This window comes from Vulpes vulpes, chromosome 13 (genome assembly GCF_048418805.1).
Source record: "Vulpes vulpes isolate BD-2025 chromosome 13, VulVul3, whole genome shotgun sequence".
NCBI lineage: Eukaryota > Metazoa > Chordata > Mammalia > Carnivora > Canidae > Vulpes > Vulpes vulpes.
Window position 1 is genome coordinate 7,600,398 of NC_132792.1, and position 26,842 is coordinate 7,627,239.

Consider the following 26,842-nt stretch of genomic DNA (forward strand, 5'->3'; position numbering starts at 1 on the left):
TTCTTGACTCCCATATGCATGTGTCCTAGTCCTGTAAGCAGGTAATACTCCAAGGGGTACAGGAGTTACCTTCGGTTGGGGGACGTCTGGAAATATCAGTTAATAAGGTGAGCTCTGGGTTGGGTTTTGCACGAGGGAGGGGATCCCACACAGGAAGGGGAAGGGCAGTGACAAAGTATGTGATGAAGAGGTGGGAGGCCTGCCTCAAGTGCAGAGGGCCACAGAAGTTTCTAGTAGTGAGAGGAGCATGGGGGGTGTCTGGGGGGCTCCGTTGGTGAAGCATCTGCCTTCGACTCAGGTCATGATCTCAGGATCTTGGGATGGAGCCCCACATCGGTCTCCCTGCTCAGCGGGGAGTCTGCTTCTCCCTCTCCCTCTGCTACTCCCCCTGCTTACGCACTCGGGATGAAGTTGGTCCTGTGGGAAACAGGAGTCTTCAGCCAATGCTGGGGGAGGACATGGGCTGGAAAGGATGTTGAAGTCCCTCTAGGAGGCCAGCATAAAAGTGACAGTGAGCTTACCTCCAGAGGCTCTTGAGCTAGCCTGGCTGGGGTCCCTCATCAGCTGGTTAATGTAGAGCAAGCAAGTGAAAGCCTAGGAACTTCCATCTCTTCAGGTGGGGTCTAGACATACAGACTGCTTTGAATGAATAAATAGGTACCGTAAAAAGAGCCAAGTCTCTTTCCTGGTACCTCCCAAACATCAGTTCCCTTCCCGTCCCTGAACACTGCGAGCATTCCCTGTCCCATGCTTTCCCCAACCACCCTACCTCCTGAGCTTCACATTGATGTCATTCTGGGCTCCTTTCACAATTCTCTTCCCAGGCTGGAGTTCCCCTTACTGTCACCATCCCTCCAGATGCTTTCTACACCATTCACCATTCACCACACTCACTCAGCCCCCAGAGCAATGTCTACCACACAGAAAGTGCTCGACAAAGATTTGTTAAATAGATGGTTGAGTGAATGAATGAGTCACTTAGCCAGCTACGGGAGGGGCATACACTTGGCTCTCAGACAACTTGTAGTTTTTGGGATAGCTTCAAGGTCAGATGGTTTAACCCTTTGCCATACAAGAATCCCCTCAACAGTCTTAGGGCACTGAGTGTAACATGCTCATACAACAGCCCTACTAGCATCTGCTAGCCTACACAATGCCAGCCTACACTTGACCTTCTCCACCAAGTAGGAGCTTAGGAGTCCCCTTCTTCTCCTCAAGCTTTTCATGTATGTGGAAAGAAGGAGAAGCTCCTTCGAGAAGAACCAAGTGTCTACTAATACTGGACCAAGCTGTAAAGCGTGGGGCTTCCTCATCCTGCTCCTACCATACGACGCTGAGTTGCCTTAACTTTCCAGAACCTGAACCCCCTCTGCAACCAGAAGCTGGAGAAATGGGTTCCTTAGTGCTTGGGCTGGGAGGCCTGCCAGTGTCCCAATTGGCAGATGCAACAGCCAGCTCCTGACAACGGTAAGAGCGTAAAGCTGGTTGTTGACACAGCGCAACATTCTACTTCAGTAAGGCGATGGCTGCATCCTTACACGTAATTGAACCATCATCGACCTGTGAGGGCATCTTGCTAATCTGCCTGGGGCCATTAGCTTGGGATGTAATAGTTAATTCACTGGCAAACCCTTCCAGACACCAGGTGCTTTCTACATACATGGGGTCAAGCATCCTTCAGAGCCCTGAAGTGTGGCCTCCTGACATGCTGACACTGGGCCAGGGATGACCCTATAACCCTATACTTGCACTTGAGATGCTCGGTGGGGGCATCCTCTTGCCAAGGGTTTTTATGTCTTTATTTCTTGCACTGACTCAGAACATCAGTGACCTCGAACCCCAACAATCTGATCTGGTCCTGCCATGCTTTCCTGCCAGGTTCCTGTGTGGAACCAGGACTCCATGCCTCTCTGGGCTCCTCCCCTATCCTTCTTATATTCCCTTGTGGTTTTGACAGCCTGTCTGTTTCCTCCACTAGATCCTGAATTCCTTGAGGGCAGGGAGGGATGGAAGCTCACTTATACTTTTTAAGCATAAGGGGACACCCTCCCTGCCTGTGTTGGCAATACGGCTGATACAACATGAGAACTTGGCTGCAATTGCCTTCAGTTTACTAAACTCAGTAATTCCGTAAGCATTCTGTAAGCACTTTGTGTGGCGCTGGGCTGGACAAACAAGGATCCGGGTATCTGGCTGTGAGCTCCTTGAGGGTAAAGCTTTGTCAAGCCTGACACATGGCACATTTCAGGTACGGTGCCTGGTGCGTGCAGAGAGCTAAGGTTTGTGGGACAAGTGGACAGTTTGATCATAGACTTCATGCCTGAAAAAATGAATAAATGACAACATCTTTGCACTCAAGGACTCCTTCCTTCAGGGATTGGGTGAGAGACATGTGAATTAGTAAGGTGCAGTGTGGAATGCCTGGGAGAGGGGGTGCAGCATGATGTGGGGGCAGTGGGAAGCCTCCTGGCAACATAGAAATACAATTCCCCTTTCCTGGCCTCTGCTGTGAGTTTACCTCTTGTCCCCCTCCCCACAGGCCCAGGTCCTGTGGTGCCAGAGCTCTTGTACCCTCTGCCCTGCTCCCCCCTCTACCAAAGCAGGCTCTCCACACAGATGCAGGGAATGCAATGCCCATCCTGCAGCTCCTCCCAGGACTCCCCACTGAGCCACGTACTGGTTTTACCTCTCAGGTTGGAGGAGGCAGGTGGAAGAGCCACCCCACAGGGAGCCTTGTGGTCTGGCGTGTGCACCAGGGACCATGGGTGACCTGCTGCAGGGCTGAGTCTATGTGAAAGCAAGGGAACTGACCACAGAGCGGCACTTGCAATTTATGAGAGAACATCGCTCAGGCTGACTTACTTAACGCTCCCAGTGCCTCTGTGGGACAGCTGTAATCCACTGGTTCCCAGTCCGGGACACTTTTGGTCCCTAGAGTACATCTAATGACGCCTGGGACATTCTGGTCATCATATCTCAGCAGGGGTCATGCAACAGGTGTCAGGGAAGTAGGGGCCAGATGCTATGGTACATCCTATAGCACAGCACCCCCACCCCGTACCCTCTGCCACTAACACACACAGCCAAGAACATTCTGGCTAGAATGTCCATAGAGCCAATGTTGAGAACCCACTGGGAAGCTGGAAGCAGAGATCTAAAGTCGGGGTCACCTGCATAGACTCACACAGAGACGTGTGGCTGCCCTGGCTTCACCCCTGCTCCTCCTGATACTGGCCTCTGGGCTCTTACCCACACACCCCGCTGCTTAAGCCACAGATCAGCTCCCCCCGCCCTGCCCAGCACAGTTGGTGGTTTTAGGAACATTTTCTCAATCTTCCTCTGTTTCCTGGCAGTTACCCCCAGAGCGAAAGGGAGATAAAGGAACAGCAAAGTCAGAGGAAGTAGCAGGACCTCCTGCCTACCCCCCACCCCCAACCCAGTTACCCACTAGAAACAGGCAGAGCAGATACTCCAGGCCTAGCCACTGGGGGCTCCAAATTCTGAGCTTCTCCTTCTGCAGCGGCTTCTCCTGTTCATGGACTATGCTCTCTGATGAGACCCTGTCTGTCATCTGCCTCTGCCATCAGACTTGGAGCTTCCCTGAAACCCTCCGAAGTCTGTGTCAAGCCAGTAGTTCCTCCTGCTTCTCCTGTCCTGGATTGTCCCAGGTCGGCTCTCTTTCGTCCTGCGGGTCTCTCAGCCAAGGGCCCCTCCCCAGACAGGCCATCTCCCTGCCACTGGCCACTTGTGGGAAGAACTCCCCTGCTCCAGCCCGTCTATCACACTGACCACATCGTTTTTATATAGCAGCCACCACCCCTGAGATAGGTGGATTTAGGTCCCTATCCACAGCGCTCCCCCAGAGAAGGCGAAGTCAGTGAGGGCAGGTTTGTCGGGTTCTGTGCATGGCTGGGTTCCAGTGCTTGGAAAAGGCCCAGTCAAATTTTACTGAATAAATGATTGGATGGAGCAATGAATTCAGAGTCCTCTTCACAGGAGATTCTCAGGGAATATCGTTTGAAAAGTTGCCACAAACCTCATCCTTCTGACAATCGATCCAAACCTCTTCGACTCCTCCATGTGAATTTGGGGGGAAGACTCCACTTTTGGGTGTATTTCTGCTCATCTGTTCTTCCCCATCTGAATCTTTCTCAACATTTCCTTTGCGCCTTCCTGGGGTGCCCTAGAGACATTGGGTATTTTCACAAATTGCCTAAGGAAGCAACTATCTAGTACAACGTTCCTTTCAAGTTCAGAAGTGGCCCTAATGTTTTCGATAGTGTTGACAACTACATGGAGAGGGGTTTCTAAATGACTGTCCCTGGGTGGCCGTGTCGATCCTGCTGGGTTGGGGCAGCACATCACCTGCCCTGAACACTGGCCCTGGCTCTGCGTTGGGACCAGCTGTGTGATTCTGGGACAGTCACAGGATGTCCTGTTCTGTTGCCTCTGGGGAGTGGGGCTTCAGCTGGGGCTCTCAGAGGGTCATCCTAGCTCTAGCAGGTAATCCCCCAGCAGCCCTGCCTCCAACAAACCCTTAGCCCTCATGCGCCTGAGCTTTCCCACATCCTATGAAAAGGCACATATACAATGAATTGGGACACACATACTATAAGTGGGGAGCTATATATTATTTTGTAAATTTATTTTATTATTTTGAAAGATTGTATCTATTTATTCATGAGAGACATGGAGAAAGGCAGAGACACAGGCAGAGGGAGAAGCAGGCTCCCTGCGGGGACCCCAATGAGGGACTTGATCCCTGGACTGGGATCCCACCCTGAGCCAAAGGCAGATGCTCAACCTCTGAGCCACTCAGGCATCCCTGTTACTATTTTTAAATGTTAAATCCATCAGAAAGTTGAAATAGTACAAGGTATGTAGATCCTTCACCTGGATTCAGCAAATGTTAGCATTGTGCCACATTTGCTTTCTGCCTCTCTCATTGTCTTTCTCTTTATTTATATCTATTTACACTGATTTTTTTATATTTCTTTTTCTTTTAGCAAACCATTCGAAAGTTGCAGACATGATGACATTCGACCTCCAAATACATCAGCACGTATCTGCTTGAGAACCAGCGCATTTTCCCACATAACTGCAATGTGATTATCACACCCCCAAGGGTTAACATTGACCCAATATTATCTACAATGCAGTATCTATGTGAATATCCCCCACCTCCATCCCAAGAATGTTCTTTCTAGGTCTTTTCCTTCCATCCAGGAGCCAGCCAAGCATCACACGCCGTATCCAGTCACCATGCTTTCTTAGCCACTTGTAATCTAGAACCTGGGGGAAGCTGACTACATTTCATATCCTTTCTAGCTTCTTCTGGTTGTAACACAGCAGAGGGGTTGCATGCCTTGTCCCAGAAGGCTGGTGGGCAGCTTCTTTCTGTAGCAGGCTTTGATGCCTACTATTTTACACCTCCACCAATTAAACACTATCTGTGGCAGAAGCTCTGCTCTGGGGCCCATTTGCAGGGACATAAAAACAAAAACAAAAACAAAACAGTGATAACTGGGAAACTGAGAAAAGATAAGCTGCATGCCTGAGCCCCAGCCTCCTTGGATCCAGTGAGCTCTGGGGATGTGTGAGAGCAGCCTCTCAGCATCTTCTGCCTTTTAATTAGAGAAAAAGTTCCCAGCCTCTGAAAGTCTGAGCATGGCCCAGGCATTTAGAATCAAGCTGCACATATTCCCAAGCACTTTGTAAAAAAAAAAAAATTAATAATGCCACTGTCTTCCCTATCCTTACAGAGAGAAGCCTGCTCAGAGTGGTTACTAAAAACAGGAACCTACCCTTCTGCAAGTCCCGCGTGCCTTCCTCATTTCTAGCAGAGGAAGTGTGTGGCTGGTTTAGCAACTGCTGTTCTTCTTGATAGCCTGGGCTTCTCTACACCCGCGGAGGCCTGGCCACCTGCTCACTCTGTGCAAGCAGCAGCAGCAGCTGATGGAGAGGCGGTGACAGCACTCCTGGAAGTCCCTCCTCAACAACTCCCAGGGGAGACCATGCCCAGCTTTTGAAGGTATCATAGGGGACATGGCAGGGGCTGGGTGGGAAGGAACATCAGACTCCTAGACACACAACTGGCAGAGCGTTAACTTTCTGGAGACAGAAAGGCGCTCTGTGAGAACAGGCAGGGCAGCATCTCAAGTGAGGCTGACACCTAACCCAGTGTCCAGCACATGGCAGCTGTTCAGTGAATATCTGATGCTTGATGTAGAATTATATATGGCAAGATAGGTTGGGGATCTTGGGCCAGCGACACTCCTGCCAGAGGAGATTTTCTAGCTGAGCAATAGCTGGGCACATAGAAGGCTTCTTACTGAGGGCAACTAATACTTGCTCTCAGTCTTCCTAGCTGTATGACCTTGGGCAAGATGTTTAAACCTCTCCAAGCCTTCATCTTCTCCCCTGTCGAGTGAGAATAAAGTTACCCAATTCAATAGATATTGGGCGGATTAAATGAGCTAACATATGCAAAGCACCCAGGCTAGTTTCAGACACATAGCAGGTGTTCAGTAAGTGCTATCCACTCGGAGTCATGACATCTAAAGGTGCATGGAGCCCAGGTAGGCTGACTGATCACAGTAGTGCATCCAGGAGTTTGGGTGTGTGGATCTTTGGGGAGATGCCAATGATAACCAATAGTAATAAGCATCAACAAGCAGAGTAGGTGGTATGCGTATGGGGGCAGGGGTAGGATTAAAGGGAAAGCAAATAGGTGAGGTATATACATTCTGAAAACACAGAATGTTAGAATTAGAAGAGATTTTGGAGGGTTAGAATTCCCTAAGGAATGTGGCACATTCTGCATTCTTTTAGGTGCCAACATATCCAGAGAGCCTTAATGATGGGAAAATGACCTGGGCTCTGGCCTCAGAGTGTCCTAAATTGAGGCCATGCATGTGGATGCAAAAGGATGGTGTCTGCCCCGCTGAGTAGCAGGGGAGGGGGGCTGCATGCAGAGTTATCTTCCTGCAGTTTCTCGGAACAATCCCACAAGATTATGATTATTACGTGCTTTGACAAATGAGAAAGTGAGGCTCAGAGAGGCTGAGTAATTTGTATAAGTCACACAGCTGGTGAGAGGCTCTAAGGGCTCCAAGGGCTGAGGTGGGGGAGGGGAGAGTCTAAAGCGCATGAAGGACAAAAGTGTATACTAAAGCAATGCTCTTTAAAAGAAATATATCCCATAGTCTGCAAATTGTCATTTTGTGGTTTGCCATGAGACACTGCACCACAAACCTATAAGCTGGGCTATAAGTCTTTTATAACTGGGAGGTAAGCCCTAATCAAAGTTTTGGCAAAATCCTTCGCAAATGATTTTCCCCGTTTAGAAGAAGGCCATTCAAGAGTGTTTAATATGTCCTGGAAAGCAGAATAGTAATAATACTATGAAAAAAACCTATGAAATAGACCGAAATCTGTTTAGACGTCTGGGTCTTAAACAGGTCTCAGAGTCAGGGCAGCAAGATGGCTTTGTGGAAAGTTACTGATGTCATTGGCTGTACCTGCGTCAAAATTTTGGGTCAGCCGCCAAGGAGCTATGTGACTCTGAACATGCCACTCTGCCTCTCTGAGTCTCATTTTCCTCCTCATAAAAGGAAGACTTTGTATGTTTGTAAGAAGTTGAAATTATCTGTATCATATCTGGAAGATGCTGAATACGAAGCAGCAGCTAGTGATAGCATTCCTAACCCAGACACGGAGAGGACCTCAGGTCGCTCGTAACAGATGGGTTATCAGGCAGTGTGACATACAATGAACCAAAGAGCACAGCTGCTGAGCAGGACTCTTCTCGATTTTTCTGAATGCTTATTTCTGCTTGTTTCCCCATGTGCTGTATAACTGAAAGAGACAGGGGTTGGTTTGAGTTGTAGCAAACTGAACTCATTTTCCTAAAACAGAACCAAAAAACGTCCTCTCTTTTGGGTTTTGGGAAGTGGCTATGTCTTTTCCAAGGGGAGTCTGTCTTTTTAAAGACTTACTAAGTGGCCATTGGGGTAAACCCTAATCCGCCTCGTGCATTCATAGATGGTGCTGGTCTTTTCAGTTTTCATTTGACATCCAGCAAGAATTTATTTCCCCTGGTTGTGACAGAGGCTGGAGCTTAAGATTCTCATTACAGCTTTCCAGCCTGTCAGGCTGGACCATTTGGTTCTTGTCAGCACGCTGAGGGAGGGCCCTGTGAGTACATCTATCCATTCCTCCATCCTTCCCTTCCCTTAATAAATATGCATTGAGGCCATACCATGTGACTGACTTCCTCCCTCTCAGCTCCCCAGGCGTTCTGAAGGAAATAAGTACCCTGCGTCCAAACCACTTCCTCCCATCTGAGAACCACCAAGGGAGGGGGCTTATTTCATTATGGTAACTGAGCTACAGACTGAAACCATGGGGCCTCGCAGGTTCCATGGCTCACTTTTGTTGTCAAACAGCTTTGCAAACTCATGCTTTTCTCCATGGTGCCCCCCAGGGCAGCAGGGACCATGGCTGGAGGGCTTGGGGTGTGGCAGGTGGGAAAGTGTAAGAGCATCAGAAGAAAATGGGTAGAGAATTCCCCTGGGCTGTACCAGGCACTTAGCAGACAATCCCTTCAGCCCCTCAACCAAATGAAGTGAGCGCTTACTATGTGCCAGGCACCTGCTAGGTAATTTTTTTTTTCATTGAGGAATATAGTAGATGGGGACCATGTTCTCAGGAAGTTTACAGATGGGGTGGGGGTGGGTAAAACACTTATAGAAACAAATGCATTATGGTGTGTGCTGTGAGGGGAGCAGACAGGGCCAAGGACAGAGGGCGGGGGGGGGGGGGGGGGAACCTGTTTGTTGGTGAAGTTTGTGCAATTTAATTCTCACATTTCCCTGGGCAGTAACCATGCTCCTTCCCAATTTACAGGCTCACCAGCCTCCCCACTCCTCCCCCAACCCCAGCCGAGGACTCCAAGTCACAGGGACAATCACTTATTGCTTAACACTCTCTGAATGCAAACTCCTAGTGTCCAGTGTCAGGACTCACTTCTTGATCTAGGCTCTATCAACACATATCTGGATCCGTCTATGGAATGCCTGTTATGTACATGACCCTCTAGCACACCAGAAGATAGCAGCCCTCAATCTTCTCATAAAAAAGGGTGGATCCAGCTTTATACGACCCTGCATCCATTCTCCTATACCTGCCAGCACACAGTTAAGAGCCTCACTCTAGAGCCAGATGCCCGGATTCACATCCTGCCTCTACCTCTTACCAACTGAGTGACCTCCAACAGGTTGTAGAAATGCTCTGGCTTTGGATTCCCCAGTTGTACAAAAGGTATAATGACAGTGATGTGTAGATTCGTTGTGGGGGGTCAACAGGAGAGTACCTATAAAACACTTCCTCAACACACATTAAGCTCCTGTTTTACTCCTGTTGCTGTATACTCAGGCCCATGAGGAGCTGGCATGGATCTGTGATGAACACAGGGAGCCCTCTCTCTGGTCTACTTGCTATTTATAGGGGAGCAAACTGACATCCAAAGAAGCAAAGTAGTTTGCTAGTTTGCCCCAATTCTCCGAGACGTTAGTGGGCCCAGTGTGGGTTCTAAAGATATAATGTATGGGAAGTAAAAATTAAGGAAAATTAGGGGGATGGGGAGAATGGGTTCACTTTCCCTCTTCCCGGTGGTAGAGTCATCCATTCAAATGATTTTATGACTCAAAGTTGAAAGTTTACCCTCAGTTCCTCAGGGCTCAGAGCAAAGGGGAAGAGCTGGACAGCTGGCTCTTTGGCCGGCCACTATCCATGACCAGCAGTGGCTTCACAATGGCCAGAAGCAAGGGGACTTGAGGACATGGGCAGGGAACACGCAGATTCCCAGGCCTGCTTGCCTTCTCTGGTTTCCCTAGCAATCCTAGCTCTCAGAGAGTTTGTCCAAGGATTTAAAATGTTTTGTACTGGGATGAGGGTAGTGGAAGGAACCAGGTTGTTAGTAAAAAAAATCAGGGTTTGAAAGCTGGCCAGCCACTGAATGAGCTGTGTGACCCTGAGCAACCTCAGAGGTACTCAACCTCTCTGAAACTCCATTTCCTTGTCTGTAAGATGGCAGGCTCTTTGCGGCACTAGACAAGCCAGTGTAGTTCAAATATCTAATTTAGACTTCCACATAGTGGATGCTCATGGAGATTAGTGAAGACAATGGAGAAGTCTTTAGGTATCTGTTCCAAATAAGGAGGATTGTCAGGAGTAAGTCTATTCCTGCCACTGGTGCCTGGAACCAGCGGCTACTGGTGTTGAGGGCCCTTGGAAGACATCACTTCCTGGCTCCACATTTGGTGATGTCACATTGCAAGCTTGAAATCAGCCACGGGGGATCCCTGGGTGGCGCAGCGGTTTGGCGCCTGCCTTTGGCCCAGGGCGCGATCCTGGAGACCCGGGATCGAATCCCACGTCGGGCTCCCGGTGCATGGAGCCTGCTTCTCCCTCTGCCTGTGTCTCTGCCTCTCTCTCTCTCTCTGTGACTATCATAAATAAATAAAAATTAAAAAAATAAATTAATTAATTAAAAAAAAAAAAAGAAATCAGCCACGGTGGGAATATTTACACCACAGAAGTGAGCAAATGCTGCAAATCGGAGTCCTCTCCCCCTACCCCTCATCACTGTTTGTTAAACATTTACGGGCACATCACACCCCTAATTCACTCTCTCTCTCCCCGGCACATGTTTTTTCCACTTTGTACCCATCCGTTCTGTTTCCCCCATGGAACAGCTTCTGTGTTCCCATCCATGAGTAAAAGCAGGTCTGACCACTGTCTTTACGGCACTTACAGCCATTCCTTGAACAACCACACAAGTAACTGTTAGAATTATAATCCACCGTGAGGGCAATGCAGGGTTCCTGGGGACGTAAAAAAAAAAAAAAAAAAGAGAGAGAGAGAGAGAAAGGAAAAAAAGGGTAGCTCAGTGCTTCACCCCTGGCAACACATGCAAACATCCTGGAGTCTTTGTAGAAAGACCAATGCCCAAGCCCCACTAGGGGGACCGTCTGAGAACCCTGGTGTAGGACCCTCATTTTGGTGTTGGAATGAGTGATCCACAGTGAGGAGTGAGCACCCTGGAGCAGGTGGCTCAGCATATGCAGATAATACTATTAGCAAACTATCAATTTCCATCTCGCTCGATAAGGTTATGAGCCACACTCTTGATGCGTGTGTGTGAATAAAAAGCAACACTAAGTCTTGCTGTGAAACGTGATATAGGAAAGAAGTCCCTAACTTTACATCCTGGGGCCCACATGTCCAGATGACCTTTAGCATCTGCACTCAAGTCTGCCTCAACCTCCTCCTTCTGATGAAACCTGCATTTCCCACGTATGCATATTTGGAAGGGAAAGAAGAAGCCTGTTTGTATTTTCCCATTCTGTGTAATTGTGTACGTGCATAATCCCATTTCAAAATAATTGTCTTTAGCACGGTTTTTCTCACTGCCAGTGTTTATGATGTCAGCTTATGGGTTATATGTATTTATACCAGCTCTGGGTACTGGTGGCCTCTGTGTATAAAAAGCTGATCCAGGGGCACTGGGGTGGATCAGTCAATTGAGCGTCTGGCTCTTGGTTTTGGCTCAGGTCATGATCTCAGGGTCGTGAGATGGAGCCCTGCCTTGGGCCCACACTCTGCATGGAGTCTGCTTCTCTGCCTCTCCCTCTGTTCTTCCTCCCATTTGTGCGTGTGCTCTCTCTGTATCTTAAATAAATAAAATCTTAAAAAAAAAAAAAAGCTGATCTAGAAAAAAACAATGAGAGGGAGGTTCTCTTCTTTTTATTTAGTAAAGTATGAAAGCTCCTATCCACCTCTCCATGCTGGACCCCACGCCACACGGGCTGCCACGGAGTCTGAACACAAAATCACTTGCTTGCTTGTGGCACACTTGCTATCAGCAGAGAGGCGAGCCACACACACCCCATGGTGTGCACGTCCTACAATACCTCCTCTCTCTAATCCTTACTTGTGAAAACCCAGCAGATGTGGCTACGTTCATTTTTAAAATGGAAACAAACAAACAATAGAAAGAGGCTTAGTGATGTAGTAAGGGGTGAGATAGAAATTTGCTTCAGTACCAACTGGCCCCAAATCCAGCTTCTTCCCATGACATCCTAAAATGAGCATGAAATGTTTGATAGGATGCATCCATCCTTGTCTTAGGGTAAAGCTGAGTCTCCCTGTTAGCCTGAGAGTATTTGAGATTGTCTTCCAGGCACGCAAGTACAGAAGGGGCCAGAACACAGGCCCACGGACACATGGGGCAGGCAAAGTGGTGGACTGAGAGCTGGACAAGGAGTCACGGCACTTGTCTAACTTCCTGAGTGATCTTGAGCAGGTTGTTGCCCTCTCTGAGCCTTTTCTTTGTAATAGGAGGGCACCGAACTGCTATTTTTTAATTGGTGCTTTAGATATCCTGGGATTGAGTTGTCCCATCAGGAGGAGTAGAGAACCCCAAGTCCCTCAACCAGCAGCTTGCTTTTATCCATTTTACAAATTAAGTTTCTGGGGGAAACTCTTAAAACAGATTTCAACCAACAGGTTTGGGATATCCTGGATGAGAGGATACCAAAGTCTCCTTCAAATGGCAAAGTAAAGCCTCTGATTTTGAGTCAAGTGGGAGGAGGACATGGGAGCATGAGGGCACTTCTCTGAGTTGGCTGCCTACCCCGGCCAGTGTCCCTGGAGCCTCCTTCACCACGCAGGAAAAGAGAACAAGGTGGGGTTGGAGGGGCAGGGGGGACAGGCTGTGGGTGCACCTGCCCCGCGAGGAGAGCAGGGAACAATGTGGGTCACCAGGCAGGCGCACCTGTTGAGGTCAGGATGTGGTGGGGTGCCCGCGGAAATCCTGCGAGATCCTTGGCAGGGAGACCAACCAATGCCAGGCTCCCAGTCTAGCTCTGGTTCCTGGCGCATGGCATCAGACCACAGGCAGGACCGAGCAAGTCTCACGTCAACTGGCCGGGTGCCAAGTGCCGGTGACAGTGGATGGATAATTAAGGCAAAAGGGCCATGAGCCACTCGTCTGTCCCGACCCTTTTCCTATCGTATTTGAGAACCCTGAAGCCCAAGAAGGTGAAGAGAGTTGTTCAACCTTCTTCAAGTACTTAGCCGGCCCTCCAATACCACCAAGGGATCCAGCTTTGGGAAGTTTTTAACAATTTGATTTTACCAAACAGAACTCTTTTTCTGATAAGACCTTTAATTCAGTCCTCGAAACAACTCTGCAGGGCCTGTATTCGTATCCTAAATTTATGTATTAAAAAAAAAAATCAAGGCTCAGTAGAGTGCCTGGGTGGCTCAGATGGTTGAGCATCTGCTTTTGGCTCAGGTCATGATCCCAGGGTCCTGGGATCGAGTCCTGCTTCGGGGTCCCTGCTCAGCGGGCAGCCTGCTTCTCCCTCTGCTACTCCCCCTGCTTGTGTTCTCTCTCTCTCTCTCTCTCTGTCAAATAAATAAATAAAATCTTTTTAAAAAGTAAAAGATAAAAAAACAAAACAAAACAAAACAAAACAAACAAACAAACAAAAAAAACAGAACTCAAGGCTCAGAGAAGTGCAGTAACTTGCCAAAGGACACAAAGCCAGAAAGCCAGGAGGTTGGGAGCTGGAATCTGAACTCAGGCTTGCCCTGCCTTAAAAACTCTTCCTTATTCTTTCCAAATTCTGCTTTGGATTGTAAAAGCAATTCATGCATGTGGGAAAACATCTGGAAATTTTACATCTGAAGGTGTAACTAAGAAACCAGTCCATTAACCTTATAAAAATCACTACCCAGAGAGAGCCCTCGAAAACATCTCGGAAATAACTTCCTTTAATATTTTTCTATACATATTTGCATACACATGCTAATTTTTTTTATTATGAAATTGGGATAGTATAAGCACAGCTAGTTTTTCTTGCTTCTTTTCTCCTGCCCTCACAGCATTTATCATTTCTTTACATTAATGCTGTGAAAGGGTGGAAAACATGCCACATGACTCATCCTGGCTCTTCTGACCACATTGGGCCACTAAGAGGGGCTGTGCCAGCTGAGGCCTGAGCACACCTTACCCGCCTCTCTCTGTCCTGTCCCTTCAGCTCCCCTGCAGCCAGGTCCCCAGACAGGGCTTCTCCAAACATAGCCACCTGACCTCCCAGAGACCCTTCCAGACTTTCCTGTCTCTTGCATTTAAGTCCCCCCCGCCAAATTGATGATCTCAGAAGTATACTTCGATAATTTTTTTAAAAAATCATTTTTCTGTGAACCAGAGGGCAGAAAAGCAGGACAGCATCTCATGGAGGTTGAGAGCAACAGCTTTTGGAATCTGATGGAGCTGGTTTGAAGCCCAGGCCTTCCTCTTACTAGTCATATAACCTTGGACAAGTTACAAAATTTATCTCGCCGTTGAAGGAGAGTTGTTGTGAGGAGCGAGGGTATGACGACTAGAAAATGCTCAGCCCAGTGCCCGGCGCAGAGTAAGAGCTGGTCAGAGTGGTGGTGGTGCTGGTGGTGCTTCTGGTTATACCGCCACCGTTGGGGTTCAGATACGGTGGATGGTGAGGTCCCCACTGGTGGCATCACGCTTCCCCGCCTTAGAAGCAGGTCCTATGAGTGGACTTACAGCCGTCACTCTTTGTGGGGGGCATTTTCTAAGGCCAAAGGGTAAGCTGCATCCCTGAATAGATATTTATGTTAATTAAACCTTGTCATTGAGGTTTTCCAGTGCTTTTTGGTTTAATCACAAAGTCTAGACCCACCTTCCTTTGACTAGGGTTCCTCAACTCCCTGCCCATCAGCACGCCATGTGGGGGTTCATGACGCCCTTCCAACAGTGAGGCTCGGGCATCAGAAGCCCAAGGTGGATAAAGTCCACAGGACTGTCCTGGGGTGCCATCCGGGAATGGAAGGTTCTGAGAACCTTGACAGCTGTATTTCTAAGATAATGCAGAACACACAGTGAAAGGATCCCTGGTCACAAACTGTCTGCCCTGCCCAGAGGTCCCTCCACCCTGGAAAGACACCCAGCACGGCCCCTTGGGTGCTGAAGGCAGGACAGGTAGGTGTGCCTCCTGCAGCCCCGCCTCGCACCTTTCCAGCTCTCAGGGTGTAGACAGGAGAGCTCACCAGCTGACCTCCACGCCCAGAAGGTGGAAGAGGAAGTCGGCCTCCCAGGGAGGCTGGGTGGGCTCAAGGCAATTTCCCACCAGACGGTAGAGCTCACAGGAACCGCCTGACCTTGACCCTGAAGAGGGTCACATACACAGAGAGGTTTTGGCTTCTGTGATGGGACTTGATAAGAGAGGTGATGATGGTTCTTTTATCAATAGTCTTCAAAAGCTCCCTTGATTCCTAGAATTAAAAGGGGCTAAGTGGCTCTGTCTTTGGAGACCATCTTTTCCACTCCAACCCTTTCTCGGAAGAGTGAACTCAGGCCCAAGTTCACGCAAAGGAAACAGCATCAGTCCAAGACTAAGGGGAAGCTGAGAGGCAAGTACCAGCTCTGATCCTTGACATCACCGAGAAAAGGCAGAGCGAAAGCCAACGTTCGGAGCTCATGTTAATTAACTCATTTCTCTTTTGCCCTTTCTTTATTGTTCCTAGAAGCAATTACGTGTCTCCTACCCTCTCTCCCACCTCCAGCATAAAACTGCATAAAACTGTCACAAATGAAATCAGATTGCTCAGCCATTTCATTAGGGAGACTCTGGCTCTCGGTCTCTGGGGGCATCTTTGCTCAAATGGAAGCCTCTCTCAGGAACTTAACCCCTTCCTGGAGGCTACAGGAAGCCAGTGAGAAGACCACGGAGGGCGGAGGGCGGCTGAGGCCTCTTCCTGAACAGCTCGGGATACAGTGGGCTGGCAGGTGCATGCCTGGGGGTGCGCGAGGTAGAGAGAGAGAGAGAGGAGGCTAGAGTGCGGGGAACAGGGGAGAGAGAGTGTCAGACCTCTGGGACCTGTCCAACCTTTCACGTGTTGCCACCTGGGTACGTTTCTTTTCTTGGATGGACCTCATTTTTCTCACCTGAAAAATGCAAGTCTCAAGCCTTATTATTATTATTATTATTATTATTATTATTATTATTATTATTTCTGTACCCAATTCCATCAGTCCCCCCCAAATCACACAGGAGTCCTTGAGAAGACTTACAAAGTTGATGGGAGGGAGCGTGGTCAGAATGCACTTTGGTAGATAACAAAGTCTTTTTCCCTGTGACTCTTCGGGAGTTAACGTGAAGGAAGGAAAGAGTGAGACATAAAGACTGGACGCTGTTGCCAGAAGGGGCGCAGAGGGAGAAGATGGAGCAGGAGGGAAGGGCCGCTGGGCTGTTTGCAGGCTGGGAGTTGACACCCAACGTAGGGGTGGGGCCGAGTGTCAGGCCGCAGGGAACAGAATGGCATTGCTGGGGGAGTCAAGTGACGGCACGGTGCACTGTGGTGTGGGGACATGTGGGAGAGTAAGAGGGATGAGGCCAGCGTACATGCTTCAGAGTTGTCCCCAAAAGGGAGGCCTGCCAAGACCTCTCCCCAGCCTGTCCTGCCTGAGAGCTCTCTCCAGGCCTCGGTAATGACAGACAGGGAAGCCGAAGGTCTAGGGTAACTGGTGGGCCCCAGGAAAGCACTGGGAGCAGCATGGAGGTGGCAGGGGCCTCTGGGGGACATCTATCTATGCACAGCACACAGGTGCAGTGCTCCGTGGGGGACAGCCAGCTCCTCAGAGTCAGAGGCCACTTTCTTTGCTCCTTCCCTGGACTAGACTGTGTAAGGTGGGGGTGGGGGGACCTCAGACGTGGCACCTTTCTCCAGGTGCTGGCTCAGGGTTCAGGATCGAGCTGCAAGGAGGGAGGCCCCCAGCCGTGGAAATGGCATGGTTTTTTGAGTACTTTTTAGAAGCACATTTTCTTTCTTTTCTTTTTCTTTTCTTTTTTTCTTTTCTTTTCTTCTTTTCTTTCTTTTCTTTTCTTTTCTTTTTTTCTTTTTTCTTTTCTTTTCCCTTTCCTTCTTTCTTTCTTTTCTTTCTTTCTTTCAGATTTTATTTAATTAAAAGAGAGAGAGAGAGAGAGAGTGCATACACAGAGGGAGAGGGACAAGCAGACTCCCTGTTGAGCAGAAAGCCCAATGCAGGGCTGCATCCCAGGACCCTGGGACCATGACCTGAGCTGAAGGCAGATGCTTAACCGACTGAGCCCCACAAGTGCCCCTAGGAGCACGTTTTCCTGAGTGTCTACACCAGGCTAAGAACTGGGGACAAAGTCAACTGGTCTCTGCCTCCTGGTGCCAGGGCGATGCTGTTAAAACCTGCGTGACTTGCAGAAAGGGCCCTGCCAAGGTCAAAGGCGTCCCTTTGGCTAGATGGGGCCAGCGGGGTGGTGGCCAGATGGGGAAAGGAGGGACTTAACATCCGGAGGAGCTCATCATTTTCAGTCACAAAACAGGATCAGAAGATGGGGTGCTCAACTTTGAATGCGTGTCTCATTCCAGCCGCACTTTCTGTGGTGCATTATGAGCTTACAGTTCTTGCAAGCTTGTGGCTATCTTAGGAAGAGCACTAGCATGCTATGAAGTATCTGAGTGAGGACTGACGAACCATTCATGTAAATATTTAAAGTGTGCTAACTCTCGAACAAAGCGCATTTGGGTTTTTCTTATTTCCTAGTCCACTAGGTATCCCATCTTCTCCTCAACTAAATGAAGAAGTGATACAGATCCCCACCCCACCCCACCTCTGGAAGGTCTTGCTGAGAGCATAGATCTTTCTAGAATCTGAATATGCAAGGCACAGAAGAAGGATTTAAGGCAAGGGTGGGGACTGGGCTGGCTGACTTCTGGACCCTTTCAAGCTACTCAGTTCTCCATCCTAAACTGCAGACAAAGAGAGGGGTGGAGCATAAGATTGCAGATGGGCCAGGCAGCAGCTGGGGGGACCCTGCACTAAGATTCTCCTCTCTACCCCCAGGAGACAATGGGTGGGGACCTTCTTCGCTATGCTTCAAGGATCCCGGGAAGACACATTTTCTGAAATCGCTTAAGCTCCCTTCTAAAATGCTCGTAGGAGGGCCCAGCATTTGGGTGGACAACCAGAAAATACACACTATAAATAGCAACAATTAACAGGGATTTTAGGCCAGGCCGGGTACTAGGTGCTTCTTGTGTTTTATCTCTGAATTCTGCAGCCACGACCCAATGTCATCATTATTCCCGGCAACAGGCAGGCAGAGGTCAATAACTTGCCCAAGGTCACCGAGCTTGCACGCGCAGAGCCACCAGGCGAGCCCATTTGGAATAAACGGCGGGCCTAGCACTAGCAGTTCAGATCCGTGCTGAGTGACTTTTAGACAAGATCTTAGCCTCCTGGGGACTCAGTTGCCTCCACCGCAAAATGGGGTGAGGAATGCAGGGACTTTTCCATCATCAGAAGTGCCAGCGGATGTCTGACATGTGGCAGAGCGTGCGAATGGAGCACACCACAGACACACAGCATTGGGGTGCAGTTTCCCTTCTTCACCGTGGGTTAGAGCGTGTGGAGAAACGCACGCAGGAGAAAGTTGAGGCTGAAGGTTGCTTGCCCCCTCTGGTTGTAAAGCTGGCACCTCCTGGGTTTTAGGCACTCTCAACCCCCGTGCATGGGTCGGGGTGGTGGTGGACAGGGTCCTGAGTGGGGTTTCTGGGGGGCTGCAGTCCATCTGAAACCCCCCACACCTTGCACACAAGACACTGCTGGCTTCTTTCCGACAGCCAGGGTGCGGAGGAATGGAAACTTCTGTCACCAACAGCACTTGCTGGCAACTTCCCTCTCTGCGGTTTTCTCTGTCATTCCCTTGATAAAAGACCCAAGGCTGAGCAAATGTAACCAACATTTACGAATCTCATCTTCACATGAAAACACCCGCCCCTCAAGAAGTGAGCTGCTGAAAAATGATGCACGATGTACTCTAAACTGGGTCATTCCTCACCCAGGGGGTTCGGCGCGTGGCTGACTTGCTGTGTGTGTCCCCTGTACCATAGGCTTCGAGCATCTTCGACAGCCCGGGGAGAGAGAGCGATGGGAAACAGTATGCGATCCACCCCAGCACCTCCCGAGAGGCCTGTGCCCAGCCCAGATGGTAAGTCTGGATTCTGGGGTCCTGGGTGTGATGCTTAACTCCATCGCTCGAGAGCCAGGGCCAAGACTGAGCGCGCCGGGGGTGCTGACAGTTGTTGAAACAGGGTACTGGGTGCCTCGGTGCTCACGATACCTGCTTCTCTCACTCTGCTTGTGGTTAACGTTTCATAACTACATGTTAAAAAAGATAGAGCAGTGGTGCCCTGAGTGGCTGCTGGGCGGCTGGCATTGCGTGGTGGACCCCTGAGAGCAGCTCGGTCCACCTTTATTTTCCAGGTGGGGAAACTGAGGCCCATTAAGGAAATGGAATCAGCTTTTGGAAGAGTCAGATTTCCAGCTCAGGCCAGTCTGATTCTGCAACCTCGGCTCTTGTCTACCGCACCCCGCCAGCCCACGATATACTATTATCATGGGTTTAATATTATCACAGCTCTGCAAAAGCTTCTGTGGTGCAACTTGATGCAGCTAGACGTTAGCTCGAGGAAATCTTCCTGGAAAGGAAGGAATCCTGTGTCCCATTGGCAGGATCACAGGGCCAGCCGTCCTAGGGGGAGGGCACAATGTCACAGGTTAGGCTTCCCATGGCACTGGCGGACTCCAGAAGCCAGGGAGCCCTTCAGAGACGGCCAGAGAGCCATCGGAGGATGTCAGCGAGCAGAAGGCAAAGGCTGAGAGTAAAACCCCTGGAGCCCTAGGTGGGCTGGTGGTGACTCACTGTGTGAGTCCGCTAGGGGCTTGGGAGGGGATGGTCCAGAGGTCGGGCGATCCATCAGTGTCCCCAGGGTGAGTCCCCTTGGGACATTTCCACCCCCTGTCTGATGTCACAACACTAGTGGTTGGTCTCCCTCTGCTAATGCCCTGAGTTCCCCATGTCCCCTGCAGCTGTGCACCCAGCAAAGCTCCCACACAGATGCCCACCATCCCACTGAGAGCGGACAGTGCCAGGTGCCCTGACTCTACTGCTCATTCCGTGACTCTTGTGGCCCCTTCAGAAAGGAGGCGCCTTCTCATTTCTTCCACAATGGAGATACCCAAGTTATACATGGTCTCATGATTCCTCAGATGCTCCCAAGTGAGTGTGCCAAGACCCTGCTGCCCAGCCCTCCACCCTAGCCAGATGCATGGCAACTCTAGTGGTTGTTTGTTCCAACTCCCCTCCTTAAACCTAAAGGGGGAAAAGACTAAAAGAATGTTCTCCTGGACAAAGGAGATGGAACCATGTGATGAGGTGGGGCAGCTGGTGTGCATTCTGGGCCCCTTGGCCTCCCATGCAAAGCTCAGAGCTCTGTGCTGCTATACTGAGCAGCCGTGCCTGTGGCTGTGAGGAGGCAGCCTGGGTCCTTCTCCCACCTTCTCCAAACCACCACAAGTCACAGCTTCCTCTTCTAGTCATGGCTACTTGTAGGAAACACCCAGGGCCCCATCTGTTCTGGGAGGCAGGCACCCACCCATCGAGGCCATTTTGCAGGGCTACCTTTCAAGCTGGGGCAGGGGGGCGGCATGCTTGAGCAAACCCCATGAAAACATGGGTCTCCAAGGCCTTGCTCATTTGCTTTTATTTTTTTTAATGCAAATTCTTGTGAAATAAGTTTCTCTTTTTCCACCATGTGGGTGGGAGGTCACCTCGTAAAAAGAGGTGGAGGGGTCTCCCCAGCCCAACGCCCACTGGTTAAGAGAATTCCCCAGATCAGACCCAGGGTGTGATCCAGGCAACCACATCAATCACTACCAGCTGGCTTCTCCATCGCCCACCCCTGAAAAGTTTCCCTTGTGATTGGCCCAAATTTGATTTTCTCTTTTTTCTCCGACATCCCCTTGAAGAAAGGAGAGGAAAGTGGTTGCAGTGGATGCTGCATTAATGAGTTTCTAGCCAATGGATGCAGAGGGTTCGGGTTTTCACAAAACAGGCACCGACTCAGCTAACACCCATGCTTACTCATTTGGTGATTCTCCAATACCGAGGAAGTAGTGTGGGGAGCTGATTGATTTAGGCCAACATACAAGTGGAGCTTCCTCTGATGTTAGCTTGAGTGCTGGAGAATTAAAATCACCCAAAACCCCAGGCCCTACGAAGGGCTCTGCAGAGGGGGCCAGCCTGTAAACTGCTAGACAGATGTGTTTTCTGAGCTTTCAGGAGCATTTTCTTTCCCCCAATCCAGGGCTGTGAATGCCTTGGAACGTGGCTTTGTCCATCTGTTGGCTTCTGAACTAAGCTTTCCAGAACATTCATGATTACTCTAGTTCCCACAGACTAATGTCACAAAACCCCCAGAGGTAGTGGGACTTGATGGAAATGGGTAGGTCTCAGAGAAAAATGACCTTGCTGAGCTTCTAGTGTTGCCCCTGTTGGTCAGTCATTTGGCGTTGGGTAAGTCCCTTAGCCACCCAGAAGGGCAGGGCTCGGCTTGGCTCTCCGATGGAGACCAGGACAATCCCCTTCTGATAGCAATGACAGCACAAAGTAGCTACCCGATAAATATGGGGGAAATCACTTTTTCAAACTGCACTTGGGGCCACCTGATTGCACTAGACTATGTCCAAATGCCCATTTAAAGCAGTCACATTGGGAGTTCCATGACTTGTTTCCCAAACATTCCAAATAACTCATTTTCTCTACAATTCTATTCTTTTTTTAGACTCTTCCTCTGTGCCAGACACAGACAGTACAGAACTGAGTAAGACCTAGGGAACTCCCATGTAGCTGAGAAATGACATATTTCTACCTTAAAGAAAATCTTAAGGTACAATTTCCCCACCACCACCTTGCTTTCTTTTTTTTGTTTCATCTCCTCACCTTTTGTCACCCTGACTTAAAGCAAGATCTCATTGACAGAGGGAGTATTGCAAACCCAGACACTGTTCAGACCCCTTTTTGTGCAAGTGTGGAAATCACACTAAACCAGGGCATTTACATAGCATGGAGGGTGCTGCCCCATGGAAAGAGGAGATGGGAGGGGCTCAGAGCAAGAAGAAGGGGGCAGGGAGGTCTCTGACCCAGCCTGGCACTTCTCAGTGAATGATTCTCAGACCACCTGCATCAGAGCCTCTGGAAAGTTGTCAAAAATGCAGATCGTGGGCCCTGCCCCAGATCTGCTCATCAGAATTCGATGCTGGTGCATTTCTTCCAAGGCCCTTGGCTTAAACCGAAAGCTGGCATCCCCAGACCCAGATTTCAGCCCTGCTTCTGCTCTTAACACACAGTGAGAGATGAGAGAAGAAGTCAGCTTGTCTCCTTAGGGTCCCTCTGGCCTCACTTGTAAAACACGATGATGGGAGTTCCTCTGCTTATAAAGTGCCAGACGTGATCCCGAGTGCTTTACGCACATCCTGTCTCCCTCCTCTCATCAGCCACAGGAAGCGATCACCGTCACAGGCAGTCCAGTGCCACGGGAGGCAACCTGTGTCAGATCTTTGAATAGACCCACATTGCCCACCTGGGTCTTACTCATCCCACTTCTGGCCCATCAGACGGTTCTAGGTGGAATGTGATTGTTCAACTCTTACACTGAATGCACAACTTCCGTTCTTGCAATGACCACACAAAATATACCTAGTCCATCAAAACATGATTTCACAGTGCATGGGATGGGGCTAAAGTTTTTTTTTTTTTTTTAAAGTAACTTAACATAAAGAAAGACACTGTTAGGTGAATGGTGGTGCAGGTGGTATTCAGTAGCATTAGGAGAAGAGCAGGTGGCCAAGAGCAAGAGTTTGCACCCTCTGAGGCTGGGTGGCTGGGTTTTGAGACCGGGCCCTCAGCTTGCCATCCTGTGCTCCCAAGCAAGTCTTTACAACTCGCTGTGCCGTCAGAGAGCCTCAGGGCCTACTCGGTCCCCATCCGCCCCATCTCAGAGATGGGGCAGCCAAGATGTTGGACAGAAAAGAACTTGAGAGCCACTATGTCTCACTTTTCAACCCACAATACAGGACTCACAGGTACAACCTACAGTTGGTGGTGATCTGCAGAACTCAGTAGATTTCCTATCAGGCCAGGCTGCCCAGTCCTGTCTGATTGGTTACTTGTATGTATTTCCTGTAAAGGATGCTCAAAGTAAGGCCTGCTTTGACCCTCTGGAGGCCACGGACTGGGGCATGATTCAAGCAAGTGCAAAACCAGAAGCTGAGAGCACTGGCTTGTTTAGCTCCTTGCCAACCAACTGCACTCAGCTGCTGGTGCCAACTTGGAAGCCTCATTTGGAGTCAGCCTTTGTCCCAACCTGTCAAGGAGCAAGTGTTAACTGGGGAGAGCCTGGTAATTACATGCCAGGGAGAGCTCAGTGGCCTAGGGACACGACCATGAGCTTAACAAGCCGCATGCTCTCCCTGGCACGCTACTAAAACTCTCCCAGCCTTTGTTTCTTCACTTTTTAAATAAGAATGTACATTCCCTAGGGTTGTAGGGAGCATTGGGAGTAATGACAGGCTGGTTTTGCTAGAATAATAAATGGAATCTACTGAAAGGTTTTTAGCATTTAAAAAGAAATGGTAATGATTCTACAAGGAATAATAATGCAAAAAAAGGGTGGGGGGGCCTGTCCTCCTTTGACCAAGTAATATCTGTGGCTAGTAAATTCTGTCTGGGTCCCTTTCTGTTTTTGGATTCATTTCCTGTTTTAGACTTTTGTACATTTGGTTCGATATGATGCATGTTCAAGTTGAACCATCAGTAAATATTTGGTCTTCTGGATTTCATCTTCTGTTCTCACCAAGTGGAGTTTGCTCTTAGGAGAATAGAATAGTTTCAAATTTACACATCCAGAGGCTTTTCAAAATTTAGGACACTGTCAGCTGAAATCGGTCTTGGACTATGTAACGCTCATCTCAACTGTCCCATAAACATGATATCAATGTGCTCCTGTCCACCCCGTAGAGGCAGGTTCTATACATACGCTGCATCATGCATCTGATCTCAATCATATAGGGTAGATTTCAATATTTCCCATTTTTATACATGAAGAAATCAAGTTCAGATTGGTTAAAAATAAATCTCTCCCCAAATCGCAGAACAATTAAGTGGTGGAGGTGGAATTTAAGCCAGGTCTGATTGATTCTGAAGCCCATTCTCTCTTCTGAAAATCCTCTCTGGATTTCTCCCCTATGCACGGCACATTTCTTCACTCACTTTGTTTCCTTATCTTAAATCTGCGATAATCCCGTCCATGCCTCTCCTTGGGACCAATCCCTTCTCTGATTTAATTCTAGGGCTCAGCTCTCCACAAACCTTGGGCCTGCAGGAGGACCTGACAGTGTGTTTGAGCTTTATGAGCAAGCTTGACTTTCCCCCTTTGCGTGAACTCTACTATAGGGACCTGGTGAGACAGGTGGCAGGGATGGGCCTGAAATCCCCGCAAAGGACCAGGCCAGGGGCATTATTTTTAAGCAAAAGTCCCAAAGCCAGGCTTTCTCAGCGACGTTGAAGTGTTACAGCTATAAAAACATCGTTATTACGGAAATTCCACAGGAAACTCCACACTGTTATTGTGAAATTGAAACCCTCTAGTCCCTGAAGCCTCTTTCCACTATTGAGACAATTGTTTTTATTATGGGATTGTGTTTTTTGTTTCTGTTTTTAAAGTAAGGAAAGGCAGTTGTTCTGTTTCACAGTCTTCGACGGGGAATCAGACATGAAAGCCCCAACCCCCGCACAGACACAAGGTCTATTTCAAGGTTCTGTGATGGGCTCAGATAACAAACGCTGTGCGCCTCATTCCGACACTTGTTTTTCACAAGGGGTTGGGTCTATGATGACCGCCATCACGCTGCTGCCACAAATCAACTTTCCTTCTCTTGGGCCGCTTTAGGCAGCAAGATGGGAGCTTTGAAGAGCCCTGTAGCACAAGCATGTCTCCTTGTTTTCATGTCAGGAACCTGCTCTGAGCATCTGAGATGGGGCAGCGGGTGCTGGAGAGGACTGCAGGGCAGCTCCTCCTGGAGTTCACACTCACTCCCCCCGAATCACGCAAACTCCCGAATACAACCTGGATAATTGCATCAAAGGAAAAGCCTAGGGACCCAGATGGGAGGTCAGAGCAGAGGCACTAGGCAAATCTCCTGGGGGTGGAAGGGTTGAGAAAAGGGAGAGCAGATGCTTTCCTGGCAGAAGGAGCAGCCTGTTTGCAAGCCCTGAGGATGGGGCATCCTGGCAAATTGAGAACACGATGGCTCATCCTCATCATTCACTGTTCCTGAGGCAGTGAAGAGACCATGTTAATAAGTGGCCCCTTCATTTTTGGGGTCATTAGCCCGGATTTCCATTATGAAGATGTTTTCTAATCTCTCATTTTCCAGACTAATGCGGGCCCAAGAGAGGGAGACTGCAGCCCCACTCAGAGTGCAGAGTCAGTCTCAGAATCAGGGCCACTCTACGGGGAAGCTAACCAAGTCCTCTGCATTAGGCCCTCCTTCACTGTCACCCCATCTTCCTAGGGACTGTACCGGGTTCTGCATTTGCAATTTCTTTTCTGTTCTTTTTCTTAAAGAGGATTTCCACATTTGCATGGGCTTCATGCCTCACAAAATCTGGATCCACCCTTTATCAGAACTCAGGACTTCTGGCTTCAAGCCCAACAGCAGGGCTGCCTTCCTACTACTGAGCTGGGTCTGGGCTACATGGGGAAAGAATCCTTTAATTCAGCAAAGCAGCACGTGAGGGAAGTGTCCCCACAGGCTCAGGGGAAGCTCCACTGGGTCAGCCACTCCCTGGCCAGGCACAGCTCCTTCTCATGAGGCCTGACTCCTTTCGGTGATCTTGGCCAGCACGAATCACTTTTGGTTTCCATTTCACGCCTACAAATGATTGCTTCTGGCTGCATTATTGTCTGCAGCTCAGCTTCCCCAAATGAACAATCCACTGGAATGTGCGGTTCCATGGTGATAACTGGCTTCTGATTCACTCTTACACGTTCTACTACTGAAGCTATCTTTGGGTTTACTCTATCCGGGCCCTTGTGAGCTGCAGGGTCCCCAATATAGGAATTATAAGAGGCAGGGTCGGTACCCCACAAAATGGCCAGTTTGGGCCACCAAACCTGCCGTGCCCGAGTGCTGGGATTTCTCCAGGTTTTTCTGGGGTGCAAGGGGCAGGTGATGACTCTTCCCACGATTACTTATAGACTCTCTAGAATGTGAGCCCCATTAGATGCAGGGAGACTTGGCTTGCTCTTGTTCACATGTTTGGCCCACAGTAGGTGCTTTGAACAATCGCTGAGCAAGTGAATACATGGTAAGTCACCCAGAATTGTGAGTGCAGATGCCCAGCCAGCTGACAGAGCAATAAACCATAGCAAATGGTACTGAACCTGCCCATTCATAAGGTGTATTATTTTCCAAAAATGCACCCCAATATTACTTTGCCTCTAATGCACCCGAATTCCAGAAAACTGCTAAGGCTGTGAAACAAGCAGTTTTGCTGAGCACCAAAAAGTGAATTCACATGTTATCATTCCTTCTCTGGCTGACAGTAAACTGTACTCACATGAACCAAACAGCACGCTTTCCTTTTCAAGACGTCACCAGAATTACACCAGAATTACTTTCAATGTACATATGAAGAAAAGTACTTTTCCTTCCACCCCTACTCCAACATTCCTCTTAAATAGATCCCCAGCATGGTGCCTTATATTCGATAAGGAAGAAGAAGCTTTGTGGAGCTTCAGAGTTAGAGTCTTTGGGTCCCAGTGGTTCCTCAGAACTCATGTAGCCCAACCAGACAGCCTATCCCAAAATGTGACA

General features: G+C 49.1%; 2 protein-coding genes across 5 annotated transcripts in view; one reads left to right on the forward strand and one right to left on the reverse strand.

Moving 5' to 3' along the window:
* The window catches only part of TG (thyroglobulin), a 245,642-nt gene that overhangs the window by 53,305 nt on the left and 165,495 nt on the right, over positions 1–26,842 (reverse strand). The gene's annotated exons all lie outside the window — the stretch shown is intronic.
* The window catches only part of SLA (Src like adaptor), an 86,769-nt gene that overhangs the window by 45,995 nt on the left and 13,932 nt on the right, over positions 1–26,842 (forward strand). For 2 of the 4 annotated variants that reach the window (XM_072733893.1, XM_025993476.2), the window contains exons 2-3: positions 5,763–6,031; positions 19,015–19,112. In XM_072733893.1, coding sequence (XP_072589994.1) covers positions 19,052–19,112 — 61 coding nt within the window. In that variant the 5' untranslated portion in view covers positions 5,763–6,031; positions 19,015–19,051. Of the gene's footprint in view, positions 1–5,006; positions 5,106–5,762; positions 6,032–18,934; positions 19,113–26,842 lie in introns of those variants that run through there. The other 2 variants (XM_072733892.1, XM_025993475.2) reach the window with 2 other exon arrangements.